Source organism: Raphanus sativus, chromosome 9, assembly GCF_000801105.2.
Source record: "Raphanus sativus cultivar WK10039 chromosome 9, ASM80110v3, whole genome shotgun sequence".
NCBI lineage: Eukaryota > Viridiplantae > Streptophyta > Magnoliopsida > Brassicales > Brassicaceae > Raphanus > Raphanus sativus.
This window is the reverse complement of record NC_079519.1, coordinates 8,529,278-8,544,275: the sequence shown is the minus strand read 5'-3', so window position 1 is coordinate 8,544,275 and position 14,998 is coordinate 8,529,278. Positions and strand designations below refer to the sequence as shown.

The window sequence follows — 14,998 nt, the reverse complement described above, 5'->3', positions numbered from 1 at the left end:
TAATTTTCTTCATATTATTTATTTTTAGAAGATGTATCTCATATTTAACGTGATTATATGTCCATTCATGTGTTTATTTTTAAAATAGACATAAAATTCTCTTAAAATCTCAATTTGGTAGAAAAATTCTCATTTCAATAGAAAACATCCTTATACTTCCTTGTTAATGTCTTGATGGGAAGACCATGATGAGATGAATTTCTGAAAACACATATTTTCTAAAAACATTTCTTGCCAATGTGTTATATTCAGTCTAAAAATGTCTAAATGAATTGGTATTATTAATTAATTTAATTTAATGACGTTGTATTACTAAAAAAATGCTATAATCTGAAAAAGTATTACTATGAAGAATGAAGTATTACTACTACCTTGAGTATTACTAAGAGTAAGATAAATATTACTTTAATATTCAAACATGTTTGTTTAATATTATCTTTTCACACGTTTTAGACATGTGTCTTAGGTTTATTATTATTTTCTTTTCACACGTTTTAGACATGTGTCTTAGGTTTATTATTTTTTTTTTATGAAGTGTTGACAGTGTTTTTGTCTTAGTAATACCAATAAACCTAGTAATACAAATTTGCTTTCTTAGAACATGGATTGCCTTGTCCTCAATTAAACCAAACCTGCTTCAAGACAATCGCAAAACACAAAGCATCCTACATAATAGCATTCAAGCCGCGATATCATCCAAAAAAAAAGCATCCTACATGAGTTCACAACAGAGCCGAGATAAATATTATACAGCCAAAATATTTTAAACACCCAGTCTTCTAAGCCTCTGTTCTAGGCTTCTTCTTGCGCCCTTCAATCTCATCAGTATTACCTTCAGTGTAAGGAGAGGAAACCCATTGTGATCGTGCACGTGTCCGTTTTGTCGGTTGTGGCGTTGTGAACTTCTTTGGTTGAGCATCCTTCCTCGGTCTGCCCCTCAGATTAGGAGCATGCTTTCTCACTGCCATTGCCTTAGGCCTATGCTTCACCCCAGTAGGAGTAGGAGCTCCCTCAGTTCCATCTGTCTTATCCACAGCAGGAATTCCATCACTGGTCTTGCAAATTGTAAGAATCCACCCTTGTTTCTCTTCATCAGTGTATATTTTTGGCTCTTCCTCAACCACATTCTCAGCCTCCTCTGCAACCACCTTCTCAGCTTCTTCCTCAACCACATTCTCAGCCTCCTCTGCAACCACCTTCTCAGCTTCTTCTTCAACCACAGCCGCAACCTCCTCTTCAACCCTCTTATCAGCCTCCTCTGCAACCATCTGCTCAGCATCCCAGCATAAGTTTGCTATCCACTGGTCAGGTGATACAAGTACTAGTCTCCTTGCAGCATTGGCCTTAGTCCTACCAAGTGGTGGTGTGGAAGTCTTCTCTTCAGATTCAGTCTCTTCAACCTGACCCTCTGTTTCGACCTCTTCTTCAATCTCCTTGTTTTCATTCATTTCAGCCGCTTTTTGAACCTCTTCAGATTCTTTGTCTTTTTCAGTGACTTCATCCTCAACCATTTCATCCTCTTTTTCTTTGTCTTCTTCAGCTTCAGCTTCAGATTCTCTCTCTTCCTCAGAACCTTTTCTTTCTTCTTAGCCTTTTCTTGACTCTCTTTTCCATTTCTGTCATAACTCCCTCCATTCCAGTCATAATCCATGGTTTGATAAAAACCATCATTGTTCTCGTTCTCCTTCCTCTTCATTTCTTTCTCAACGCCATCAAGCCTCTCTTCCATTTCCTTTTGCTTCCTGGCCCTCTTCTTAAGATGATATTGGTCTTTTTCCATGACAGCAAGCCTCTTCTCCATTGCTTTCATCCTCAGCGACCTCCTTTTTAAAACAACATGGCTCTTTTCCACCACACCAAGCCTCTGGTCCATTGTCTCCACCTTCACACACACTTCCATCAAAACACTCATCAACCTCTCTTCAACACCTTTCAGAACGTCCTCCAAACCATCCAAACCATGACTAGAGGAAGATGCTTCTTCATTCACTTTTCTTTTGTCTTTCTTCTTAGGAAACTCCCTTGCAGCCACATCTAACTCATATAACTCTTGCCAAAAGATAGGCTTCTCCTTAACAGTAAGCCATGTGCTCCATAAATTGCTTAAACCTTCCTCATTTTCATAATCTGGCTCCCATTCCATTATGCTCGCTAAGAGGGTTTGTTCATCAACAGTAGGAACCAGAACACTTGTAATAACCTGAAAATAAAACCAAAACAATCACTTGACAAACGCTATACTATTCCACTCACTTAATAAAATCTAAACAATACTAAACACATACCTTGGTTTCTCCAATAACGTCATACAAGTCGGACAGTGGATAACCTTTCATGCTGTTATTTTGGAACCGGCTCTTGCACATCCTCGGGCAGTTACTCATACAGCCAGCTACTCTTTCTCTGAATTCTGCATTCAGAGCTGGAATACACTCAAATGCCAGGACCTACAAATAGAACTCGTCAAAACAGAACAATCATACAAACAAGAAATTTTCAAAAGAAAGCAATAATTTACCTCTAAAGGAACTATGAATCCAGGGAAGTTGACATTGTTTTTGGGTTTTCCCTTGAGTTTCTTCATCACGTAATTTAGGGACCCAATCGTATCATCGAACGTCAAGCGACCCCAAGGAAATGTTTTGCAAATTTCCACATTGTTGACGACTCTTAAAATGAAAGAATCAAATGCGGCATTCCACCTTCCCTTGGCTCTGATAACCGTGCCTAGGAAGTAGAGCACCGCCATCCTAAGTCGATCCCCACACGGACTCATACTCAACATCTTCTCTTTCACAGATTCCATTGTTATCTCCTTATGTGAGTCAAAATGTCTATCTACAAAAGCAAAGCTCCCCAACTTCTCATACTCATCTGGGTAGTCACGGCAGTCCAAGCCCGAGATGAGTGCATGCTCTCTCAATGAATACCGGATGGGCACGCCATTAACCGCAAACCAAGCTGTGTCCTCTCCCTCGGGTACGGGAATCGTGCGCAGTAGCAGCGTCCACATACCCAGCAGCCTCAAGTTTTGTTCATCGGGCATGTGGAAGAAGTGGCGAAACTGAGGGTGATTTTCGAACCACTTCAACTCAGGGCTATCGTTTTCAGGCTCAAGCTTTTTGATGATTCCCACCGTGTTGCTCACATAGCACTTGCTCTGTATCTTACAGGTTTTGGTGTACTCGGTGTTCTTGAAGTATAGCTCATCAGGTGGCAGTGGTTGACATTCCTATAAACCAGATAAAAATTATATTAGCATGCCATACAATTTTGTCCTAGTAGTACTAGTCATACCAGTAATTCACCAATAAAAATTAGAATAATTTACCTGAGATGATGCAGACTCATGATCAGTCTCATGAGCGTGTGCAGACAGATGATCAGACTCATTTCCGTGTGCTGACTGATCATCACTACCATTCCTAGTTGAAAGCTCTTCTACATGCTGCTCTTCTACAGGAGCATTCTTTCTTTTTGTGGACTTTCTCTGCTTAGTTTTTTGTTTCCCTCCACGACCTCGGCCTGCCATTATCAATAACCTCTCGATATCCTATAACAACAACATTCAATCAGAACTGAAACACTCAACATATAGTATCAAATAAATTTCATTATCTTCATCCCCTCAATATTTACATAAACAATAAACATTCAATAACTACCAAAGCTAACAAATTCATTCAATATCTACAAAATAAATCATTGATTCCAAACATTCAAGCACTCAATCAATCACGAAAACAATGATTCCAAATCATTGACAACTCTTAATAACATCACTCTACTAATCTTACAACCAAACATTTGAGGATTCTACTAAATCGTTTTTACAAAATAATAATTTAAATAAAAAATATTCAGAATTCAAAACTAAAATTTAAGACTCAAAATCGATGACAACTAAAATTTAAGACTCAAAATCAATAACAGTGACTCTAAATCAATGACAACTCTCGACAACATCATTAAAAATAATCTCAGAACAAAACTTTCAATCTCCATAACTTAAAAACCCAAACATTCACTCTCCATAATCTCATACACAAAGATGAAACAATTTTTACCAATACCAAATCGATTCAACAAAAGAATAACTTAAAAAAAAATTCAGATTCAAAACTTCAAAATTCCTTCATTTCTTTAAGCCAAACAAGAACACATCATATATCCCAAAGAAACCCACACCAGAACGATTTAAATCTATGAGAAAGATATGAAAAAGCCTTACCTTTTACACGCCGAGAATGGTGATGGAAGATGTTACAAGAGGATAAATGGAAGCTCGGCGAAGATGGTGATTCTGATGATGAACAAGAGAATTCGCGGTGGTTTTCAGTAGATTGCGTTGGGTTTAGGTGGATTCCAGTCACTTTCGTCGAGATCGTCGGGTTCTAGGGTTAGGGATTGATTTTTTTTTCAATTTGGGGGAAATGAGAAACCACGGGGAGAAACAGAGGTGGTTTGGTGAGAAAGAGATGGTTTGGTGACTCTTTGGTCCGTTTGGGAGAGAGACACGGGGAGAAACAGAGGGTTTGGGAGAGAGACACGCGGGTCACGTTCACGGATCCGGATCGTGTGGTTTGGGTCAGATAGAAACAGGTTGGATCTGTAAATTATAGATTTCATTAAGGGTAGTTTCGTTTTTAACCACGTTTTCGATTAAAATATAATTAAAAAAATAGTTTCAATGTAACTGTGGCAAAATAGAATACATATTATAGTGACTGTGGCAATGTAGAATAAAGTCCGTTGATGAATTGTATTTTTATCGGTTTTTATTTTGGTTATTAATTGAGATTGATTGGTTTTATCATGTATTTTGTTCTTCTTATAGTCTTTTGATGTTTCTTGGTTGTTTTACACGTTACATGTTCATTTGTCGGGAAAAACAGGATTAGGAGTTTAAAAGAGAACTTGGATCAAATGAGTGTGGAAGGGTTCGAATCCTTTGTACTAGGCTCGATCAATCCAGTGATAAAGAGCATGTAGTAACATAAAATTTTTAATAGCACAAACTGAATAGTTGTAAACTATTTGCATATATAAATTGATAAATATAAAATACCAATATAGGAATTTGGAGAAGTGAAAGAGAAGCTGAGTACACTCGTAACACTCCTGAAGAAGAACGATGGAAATGTGCCAATTTGCTAAGTCCTGCCATAGAAACCCAATTGTCGAATCTCCTGCCCCGATATCACCACCAAGAGAATCTCCTTCAGCAAGCTAAAGTTTGATGTTTCACTTTCTTCAAAACCTGCTAAGTGCTATCCCTCTTCATTTTAGTCTTTCTTCAAAAGTTTGATCGTTTATGCAGTTATGCTAAGTCCTTCAACATGTGTTTGTTTAGTCTTAATTTGCACATTTGTGTCCCTCTTCATTTTAGTCCTTGCATAGTTATTAAACTGTTGTTCGTTCAGGGGTGGTTCCGCATACCAAGATTGGTTTGTGCGTGTTCCAGGATTTAAATCAAATGTTATTATGCTGTACACACCATGTATATTTTTTTTGAAGAAGACATACACCATGTATATTGTTGCCAATTTCTAAGGCAATGCACATTCCGCAGTACCATTTATACATACATTAATGTATTAATTATGAAATATTAAATAAGGCTAGTCAATTCCTTATTTAAATCATAAACAAATTCGTTACAAAGTTAATTCTTATTTAATTGAGGAATCAATTTGTTCATTTTTACGCTGAATAAATAATGCTCAATTTGTTAAAAGTTAGTTTAGCAAAAAACGATTGTTAAAATTTGCAGACATGTTGCCTACCTACTATAAAATATTTGATTAAGCAAAGCTAAAGTCTAACCAAAAGATTGTCAACACAATACTAAAAATATAATAAAATTTATCTTTCTATTTGTATAATTTTCCTTCAATACATTGGAAAAATTCAGATTTGATCTTATACTAGATATGAAAATTCAACTTAATTTTCTTGTTTTCGTAATTCTGGCTACAGATATATAATGAACAACTCCATTTAGTGGATGCATTTAAATAAAATGTTCCTTGTCCTATTAATTAGCTGTGATATATACTGTACTACCTAACTAAACACTAATAAAGGTTTAACAAAGCCAAGTCATGACGCAGACGTGCGAAAGAAAAAACACATGACGGCTAGGGTTTTTTCAGTAATCTGTCCACCAACCTGAGAGCTTTTGCGTTGGGAATTTTCTTAAAAATCTCTCATTTTACGGTTCTCTAACCAATCATATTGAAATAAATCTACAATCAGTAATAAGATAAAATACTTTATAATTTACATTTCTATCAATACAAAAAATTAGAACGCCAAAATGCAAAGGGCAAATTGGTAAAACAAGGACCACGAAAGCAAAAGGCGAAAGCCCTAGAGCTCGCAGCTATAAGTACACTGCCCTTGCTCAAAACCTATGGTGCGTTCTCATTTACTCCTCTCCACTCAGTTTCGTAGCCGCATCTCTCATTCTTACTTGCAGGTGAGAAAACCTCTCTCTCTCTCGCTCCTTAGGTTATACAATCAATCTTCGTCATACGTTTCTCGATTCGGTTTCTGTATCATCGTTTATGCTTTCGCTATCTAGATTTCTCATCCCGAGCCATACTTAAGACTGTGATTATATCTCTTGCTCATATTCTGTTAATACTGTTTTAGATTCTCGAGTTTAGGATCTGATAGTTCACCGATCTATTTGCTTACTACGATTCTGATGAAATCTTATAGAGAATCGTTTTGTTTACTGTTAGCGTTTACTGGATATTCAACTCTGATGTGGTTGTTGTGAACATGTTGTTACGACTTGTAATCGTCTCGATCTGTTGTTTTCTGGATTGTTCTATCGCGTTTTATTGATTATTATACGTTGATCTGTTATCCTGCGTTGTATAAGGTGTTAGACAATGAACGTATTGTTTTTATTGACTAGTCTGAGATTTTTTTTTTGAATTATAATGGTTTGATCTCTGTGTATTGACTTGCAGCTATGGGTAAAGAGAAGTTTCACATCAACATCGTGGTCATCGGCCATGTCGACTCTGGAAAATCGACCACCACCGGTCACTTGATCTACAAGCTCGGTGGTATCGACAAGCGTGTCATCGAGAGGTTCGAGAAGGAGGCTGCTGAGATGAACAAGAGGTCATTCAAGTACGCGTGGGTGCTGGACAAACTTAAGGCCGAGCGTGAGCGTGGTATCACCATTGATATCGCTCTCTGGAAGTTCGAGACCACCAAGTACTACTGCACGGTCATTGACGCTCCTGGACATCGTGATTTCATCAAGAACATGATTACTGGTACCTCCCAGGCTGATTGTGCTGTTCTTATCATTGACTCCACCACCGGTGGTTTTGAGGCTGGTATCTCTAAGGATGGTCAGACCCGTGAGCATGCTCTTCTTGCTTTCACCCTTGGTGTCAAGCAGATGATTTGCTGCTGTAACAAGGTGAGCTAGCTTCTCGCTTTAGTCATTTATTTTTGGTTATTTGTTGCTAACGAATGTGCTTTATGTTTTGTTGATACAGATGGATGCTACTACCCCTAAGTACTCCAAGGCTAGGTACGATGAGATCATCAAGGAGGTGTCTTCCTACTTGAAGAAGGTTGGGTACAACCCTGACAAAATCCCATTCGTCCCCATCTCTGGGTTCGAGGGTGACAACATGATTGAGAGATCCACCAACCTTGACTGGTACAAGGGACCAACTCTACTCGAGGCTCTTGACCAGATCAACGAGCCAAAGAGGCCCTCAGACAAGCCCCTCCGTCTGCCACTTCAGGATGTTTACAAGATCGGTGGTATTGGAACGGTGCCAGTGGGACGTGTTGAGACCGGTATGCTCAAGCCCGGTATGGTTGTCACCTTCGCTCCTTCAGGGTTGACCACTGAGGTTAAGTCCGTTGAGATGCACCACGAGTCTCTTGTGGAGGCTCTTCCAGGTGACAACGTTGGATTCAATGTCAAGAATGTTGCTGTGAAGGATCTTAAGCGTGGGTATGTTGCATCCAACTCCAAGGATGACCCTGCCAAGGGTGCTGCCAACTTCACCTCCCAGGTCATCATCATGAACCACCCTGGTCAGATCGGTAACGGTTACGCTCCGGTTCTTGATTGCCACACATCCCACATTGCAGTCAAGTTCTCTGAGATCCTCACCAAGATTGACAGGCGATCTGGTAAGGAGATCGAGAAGGAGCCCAAGTTCTTGAAGAATGGTGATGCTGGTATGGTTAAGATGACTCCAACCAAGCCCATGGTTGTCGAGACTTTCTCCGAGTACCCACCATTGGGTCGTTTCGCTGTTAGGGACATGAGGCAGACGGTGGCTGTTGGTGTTATCAAGAGCGTCGACAAGAAGGACCCAACCGGTGCTAAGGTCACCAAGGCCGCAGTCAAGAAGGGAGCTAAATGATGAGACTTCTCTCGTCTTTGGTTTTTCTTTGCGTTACAACAAAACTTTGATGGCGTTTGAGCCTTTTTCTTAATTTTCTTCTACCTTGTTTTTGAATCTCTCAGACTATTTTGGTTTTCAATTATGCAGCTTTTGGATAATTTTGCCTCATGTTTTGGTTTATGATCTTGAGTCATTAGGATGCTTTTCTATTGGCTAAGATCTGGCTTGTTGACAGATTTCTTGAAGTTAACCTAACCATGATAGATGTATAGTGTTCTTAATCAAAATGAATAGGAGTATAAAAGAGATTAAAACACAATTAAATGCTCTCTGATCTAAAAGATAAGAGCAGAGCAAGAAACCAAAATTATAGGATAAAGCCAAAAGAGGCAGCAAAACATCACACAAACGACAGAATAGACGTGTAAAACAACACTGAAAACAACCAGGAATGTTTTTAAGGATTTTTGATCTGATCTTCAGTTTTACAAGAAACATGCAGAACTCAAAATGAGATCTAAGCGAGAGTTTGAGTTTAAACACTAAGCAGCTTTAGCTGTGTAAGAAGAAAAACTCCATGAGCCTAGATCTTGAAATAAAGCAAATAGTTCTCTAACATCTTCACTCTCTCTCATCTCTTGAAGCCATAGGTCTCTCTCCACACCCATTTCTTCTTCACCTTGGCTCCTGAAGGACCTGAACTCATCTGATCTCCTTCTCTTCTTCATCCCCTTCCTTCTCTTGTCATGATCTGCCATTCTTCAACATAGAAGGAGAGAAAGATACAAGTCAGAAAAAGAAAACAGAGGAGATCTCAAGAGAGAGAGATGAACATAAGAAACATATTTACTGTTTAGAGACAGATAACTGCTGAGCGATCCCAGAGATGCACAGAGGGAAGCCATAGTTGCCACTAAGAGTTGTTGTCAGCATTTCTTTTCTCTGTAGATTCAGAATTTTGTGATCTTGTTTTTAAGGAGACCTAGAGAAAGAGAAGAAAGAGACAAGATCTTGAATTGGGAAAGGATTAAGGTGGCTATAGATTATATACAAGTACTATGCAGTAAATACACTTTACTATTTGTAATACACGAGTATGTCCTGTTGCGTGGCAATTGATATGTGGTGATAGAGTAGTAGTAGTTGTAGGTATGGACCCGTATGGTCTCTTCTTTTTCTTCATACTTTAGTAAACGGTGAAAGTAAACATTGGCTTCAACTTTACCTCTTTTCTCCGCATGACAACTCGAGTTTGGATTCTTCTTTCTTTTTTTCTTCTCTTTTACTCATTTGGATTCTGATAAAAATATGACGAGGACAGTAAGGCTTTTCAGTTTTTCTTTTTCAGTGAGAATAAATGCAGCACTCACCTGTTACCATCATAAAAGTCTTCAACTTGTGTTTCTAATCCAACTTGTTCAATAAAGCAAAGCAGAGTCTTAAACACAGTAATGTTAGTTTTGACATCACTGTCACCGTTTATTACACGGTAGGACATACTACTAGTACTACCAAGAAAAACCAGACAACAAGAGCATTTATTAAAAACCATAGTGATTGGAGTGGTTTGCAAAAACAAACTATATAAAAATAAATATATTCTTTGATCAAAATTTATCACTAGATTAGTAAGATAATCTATACACGGGATGTCTTACAATATGTATTTATTTTGTTAGGATTATGTCTATAGTTAGATGTATAAGTGCTACAAAGTAACAATCACAGAGCTTTCTGATGCACTTTCACAGTACATAGTACCAACAATATACAAGGATTGGCTAAGGATATGTTAATACTTTGGAAACTTTCAATAGGACCTTGATGTCGCCGTCTTTCCTCTCCATATGCATGAAAACCTGACAAAATTATCGCTACTGTCAATGAACTTTGTACATGCTTAACATGTGAAAACAAATGCAGAGACAAGAGCTCTAATTAACTGAAGAAACCCACACACAAATAACAAAATCAATGTAACATCAAGGTAGTGCGAAATCATTGGAGATGACATACGCACGATGACCTCACTTGTGATAAATTGTCATTTGATTGTAGCCACATAGAAAGCGGCCAACTAAAAGACAATTAAAGAGCAATGATAGTGATGGTTTAAATTAAGTTCACTCTTCTTAGACCCTCATGGTAATATATATACATATATGCTGGATGTGATGAATCTCATAGAGTGATTACACATATATACAGATCTTTATTTGAGTGTTCTTGCTTCTTTATGGCTTCCAAAAACTGCAAATTAAGATTTGCTTCGCAGGAGAGATAGCGCCATCACCTATCTTCTGATAGTCTAGCTGATGGTGATGACGGTATCTCCCCTACGTAGCAATCCTTATATGTGCATCAACGTGCAGCGAGAGATGCAGTTCAAAGTCTAAGGTATAGCGGTTAAAGACTCATATTACCTCCCCATGTGACTAACGATCATCATACCATTTCAAGTCATATTTGGTTTTCTTCTTCTTCAATCTACAGAGTTATTATCTCTTTACTATTATTCTCATAGTACTTATTACATTGCAGCAGAATTAAAGCATGAAACTGGTCATTACATGACATTGGTTTGAGCGTATAGATCTTTTACTATATTTGAAATGATAATCTGTTCCAGGAAAGGTTTTCTCTCTTTGCTTGAAGATTTTTTGGTCTTTCTGAAGTTTTTTCATGGATGACAGGATGAGCTCTCAAAGATTAGCACATCCTCATCATGAAAATTTTAAGAAAAGCTAGCAATTTATGAGTTGTGTTTGCAAATCACTCACATGGTTTGAGTATCGTCCACAAGAGAAAATGTATTTTCTTTGTTTTTTTCCTTTTGTTTGCCTTTTGACAAGGGGCCTATGCAAATGGTTTAGACGAAAAGGTTGACAAATCTATGTAAACTACCGACATCATGATCTTTCTGCTAATTAGTATCCATTAGGAGCAAGAGAAAAGATCAACTCAATGAGACCATTTCCCTAAGCAAGAATCTTCACTAAGCAGAACAACAAATATACTTTACATATGAATTTAGTAATATAATATTGGTATACAATGTAAGATCACATATGACATATCAGTTTGCGAAACCACAATTTGTCGCTGGACATAATGAATCATAATGGGATGATCAACTCATAAATATTTATTTAATATTATTCCCTTAAGAGTTTGAGTATTGTATCAATATTGTAGAAGTTTGATGCAGCTCCAAGAAGCCAAATAGATATTCTATACCTATTTGCAGATCCTCTTGCTCGGTTTAGATGCAGGTTTCTCCACAGGTAAGGAGAACCCGAAAAGTTTACAGCCTGTTGTTGACGCATTCATGTTAACTTCACCGCCTTACTGTTTTCCCATCATATCAATCTTGAATGGCAAATGAGCAGTAACATTCTTCGGTAGGCCACATATAGTACAAGAAAAAGAGATATTGGTAATCAACAGCTGGTGACTATATCTCCATCAGAAAGGATACTGGTGATTGATTATTCGCTGCATGTAGCAGCATTTAACAAAGGTTGCTTAGTGATGTCGAGTTTCCGTGCGGCTGAAGATTCTTATACCATTCTAAGAAATATCATTGCATTTGAGCATTTCCATGCTGCTGTGAAACCCTTTACTTCTAACTATATCAAATTCATAAATATCTTAAAATACTTCCGAAACGAGATGTTGAGGTACTCACTTACATACATCGCAAAATCAATAATGACGAAAAACAACAAACATGTGTTGCTGGAACACAGGGGTGTTAGACACGGATGGGTAGTCCAAGCTTGGTGGTGGAGATTGTTAACAAATTAAAATGTGGCCTGGATGCACCGTTCATTTCCCAATATGACAGCATGTGCATGAATTTAACTCAGAGCTGACTATCAATCCCGCAGAAAGAGACTCTCAGGCAAAGTCTACTTCATCAACTTGTTGACCGGAACAGCTACGTGTGCTGCCGTACTCCTCTTGTTTTTTCCAAGCTTCCAAAAGCTTCAAGTACCTATATAAATGCTTTTGTAATCTAAAGCTTGTTTCCATGTCTTCATTTTGGATTATTCATGTGAACTTCGTTGACTGAATGTTTATTTCTGTAAAAAACTACAATTTGTTTTATCAACTTTTTTCCATCGGAAATGTAATCTCAGTTGACTAATGTCAATGGGTTAATCTATTCCATAAGTAACATGTTTTATTCAAAGTTAAGCTGTTTTACATGGATCATCAAGATTCAAGAAACAAGAAACCAAAAAAAGAAAAACAAGAAAAGAAACATAGCGACCACTGATACAACCGACGGAAGAAAAGATCCGGATCCGGATCTAAGCTTTGGATCCGGACTTGTGGAGGTAGAGTTTCCCGAAGACGTGAAGAGCGGTGACAAAGCCGATGAAGCAGAGACTCATGATGAGGACGACGGTGGGTGAGATCTTCAGTCCAGGAGCTTCATCGGTGTAGAATCTCAGCATGTTGCTCGATCCTGATCCAGCTACGGATCCACCCCCTGATGAGGCGCCTCCACCGCCACCGAGCCTGCGTCGACGCATGCCCGCCGTAGCGGCGGCGGATCCACGGGGAGCGGCCAGACCGGGCCGGGCGGTCGAGGAGGCGGTGGAAGTTGACTGTTGGGACTGGGAAGAGCCTCTCGCCATTGTTGTGTTGTACGGAAAAGGGTAAAGAGACGAGGAAAGCGAGAAAGAAGGGATGATAAAGGAAGGTGGCGAAGGAGAGGCAAAATGGTAGATAAAGTCAAATCTGGGGGTACTTTTAGATGTATAGAATGATGAGGAAGAGACGTGTGGAGTCGTAGTAGAATCTACAGAGAGAGAGAGAGAGATGCAACGAGCCAAGGACTTTGGTTGGGCGTTACTTTCGGTGAGATGAATGTTGTACGATAAATAGTATTTGGGTAAAGTTCTATAAATAAATACACAAATACTTCTATAGTTTTTTTTCTTTTGACTAATAATACTTCTATAATTTGATATACAGTTTTTTTTTTGACAACGTGATATAAAGTTATGTAAAAGCATGGATGAATTATTATGAATTCGAATTCAAGATTTTGGTCTTCATGGAAGGGTTTTTTTATGGAATTTAAGATTTTTCTCGGGTTTGTTGTACACTTGTACTGTATCTGAGCCCGATTCATATGGGGCCTTATGGTTTTGTAATTTTTATTCCAGAAGATATTGAAATCTATAGGAAAAGGGACATGAATAAACATAAGAAATATTGCTTAAAATATTGTGAGAATTGTGTAATGCAGCACTCTTTGACACATGCCAAAAACTGAGTCCGGCTACATGCTAAATGGTCTGTTTTTTTTTCCTTCTTGTAGTCGTTCTCTTTTATAGTACTATTATTCGATCGACTATTTCATTAAAGTTCAAAAGAGCAATAACAATGAAACACATAAATCTAAATTCTAACGCCTCAAACATCAAAAAGAAACATATAATGAAATAGTGTAAGAGGATGAATAAATCAAACACCACATGGCTTTACTCGCTTTGGAAGCATCGCCTTCGCTTGCATCATTATTGTCGGCCTTCATCTAGCCTCAACGTCACAAGGCCCACAAACACCACTGCATGTTATTCTCCACTGTGAAGTTTCACCCTAATCAAGATCCTGTATCAGTGCGGGTGAGATTCATTCCTCTAAAATTTGAACAGAGTGATGATTCTCTTCTATGTATTTTTATACTATAATGTTCTCTAAACGGTAGGTTTTAAGTGTATGTTTTTATACTATAGTTTAATCAACGATATTGTTATTGTATATCAGCTGATCGGTCAGTTGGATAAATAATAAATTAGCGGTTTCATCAAACGGATGGTTAACAAATATCTGCAATTAAAATTAAATTATTATAATTGTTTTTTTCCCACATTGCCGGGTTGGAATCCTTTTATATATAAAGATTAGTAACACTTACGAAACCGAGTACAAATAATACTAGGAAATAACAAAATCAGCCAAGATCTCGTCATCAAAACCAACCAACCAACCAACCATTTCATCACCAAGAAACAACAACAAAGACTAGTGGAAATATGGTTTTCTTGTACAACGAGTGCCTTAAAAACCAAGCGGTCAGTTTCGGCGGCTACGCTCTTGACGGATGCGGTGAGTTCATGCCCAAGTCCACCACCATCCTCACAGACCCTCCGTCCCTTAGTTGCGATGCATGCGGCTGCCACCGTAACTTCCACCGCCGTGATCATTCCAACGTCGTTAGTCACTGTACAACCTCACCTCTGCAGCCAGCCGCATCCACGCAGCACTTGCTTCTCTCTCTCAGCAGCTCCGGTTTCTCTGCAGGACCCTCGGATCAAGACAAGGGTAAAATCATGGTGGATAGGGAGTTGGTGACCAAGAGACGTAAGAGGACAAAATCACGGTGAAGCAGAAGGTGATGATGAGAGGTTTCGCAGAGAGAGCTGGTTGGAAGATCAACGGCTGTGATGATGAGTGCGTAAGAAAGTTTGTAGCGATGTGGGAGTAGAGAGAGAGGCTCTGAAGGTTGGATTCACAACAAAAGTACTTTGCCAACGGGAGGAATAGAAACACAACGTCCTCTATGTTTCAAAAGTTGTAGGTCT

At 38.5% G+C, this 14,998-nt stretch overlaps 4 protein-coding genes and 1 pseudogene across 4 annotated transcripts; 2 read left to right on the top strand and 3 right to left on the bottom strand.

Annotated features, from left to right (window-relative positions):
• Positions 1–779: 779 nt before the first annotated feature.
• LOC130500023 (uncharacterized protein At3g43530-like) lies at positions 780–3,532 on the bottom strand. Its single transcript, XM_056994710.1, has 5 exons — positions 3,332–3,532; positions 2,519–3,232; positions 2,286–2,447; positions 1,574–2,200; positions 780–1,433 (listed from the first exon to the last, which is right to left on the bottom strand). The coding sequence occupies exons 1-5, from the start codon at positions 3,530–3,532 to the stop codon at positions 780–782; spliced, it is 2,358 nt and encodes a 785-aa protein (XP_056850690.1).
• Positions 3,533–6,333: 2,801 nt separating this feature from the next.
• On the top strand, positions 6,334–8,554 carry LOC108847428 (elongation factor 1-alpha 1). The gene is made up of 3 exons (XM_018620673.2): positions 6,334–6,481; positions 6,984–7,447; positions 7,527–8,554. Exons 2-3 carry the CDS (start codon positions 6,986–6,988, stop codon positions 8,412–8,414), a joined length of 1,350 nt encoding a protein of 449 aa, XP_018476175.1. The 5' UTR covers positions 6,334–6,481; positions 6,984–6,985; the 3' UTR covers positions 8,415–8,554.
• A 193-nt stretch (positions 8,555–8,747) lies between these two features.
• LOC130499794 (uncharacterized) lies at positions 8,748–9,444 on the bottom strand. The gene is made up of 2 exons (XM_056994201.1): positions 9,247–9,444; positions 8,748–9,155 (listed from the first exon to the last, which is right to left on the bottom strand). Exons 1-2 carry the CDS (start codon positions 9,327–9,329, stop codon positions 8,939–8,941), a joined length of 300 nt encoding a protein of 99 aa, XP_056850181.1. The 5' UTR covers positions 9,330–9,444; the 3' UTR covers positions 8,748–8,938.
• Positions 9,445–12,564: 3,120 nt separating this feature from the next.
• On the bottom strand, positions 12,565–13,211 carry LOC130499582 (protein transport protein Sec61 subunit beta-like). The gene has a single exon (XM_056993786.1). The coding sequence runs from the start codon at positions 13,040–13,042 to the stop codon at positions 12,713–12,715; it is 330 nt and encodes a 109-aa protein (XP_056849766.1). The 5' UTR covers positions 13,043–13,211; the 3' UTR covers positions 12,565–12,712.
• Positions 13,212–14,419: 1,208 nt separating this feature from the next.
• On the top strand, positions 14,420–14,994 carry LOC130499634 (zinc-finger homeodomain protein 12-like; annotated as a pseudogene).
• The last annotated feature ends 4 nt before the right edge of the window (positions 14,995–14,998 follow it).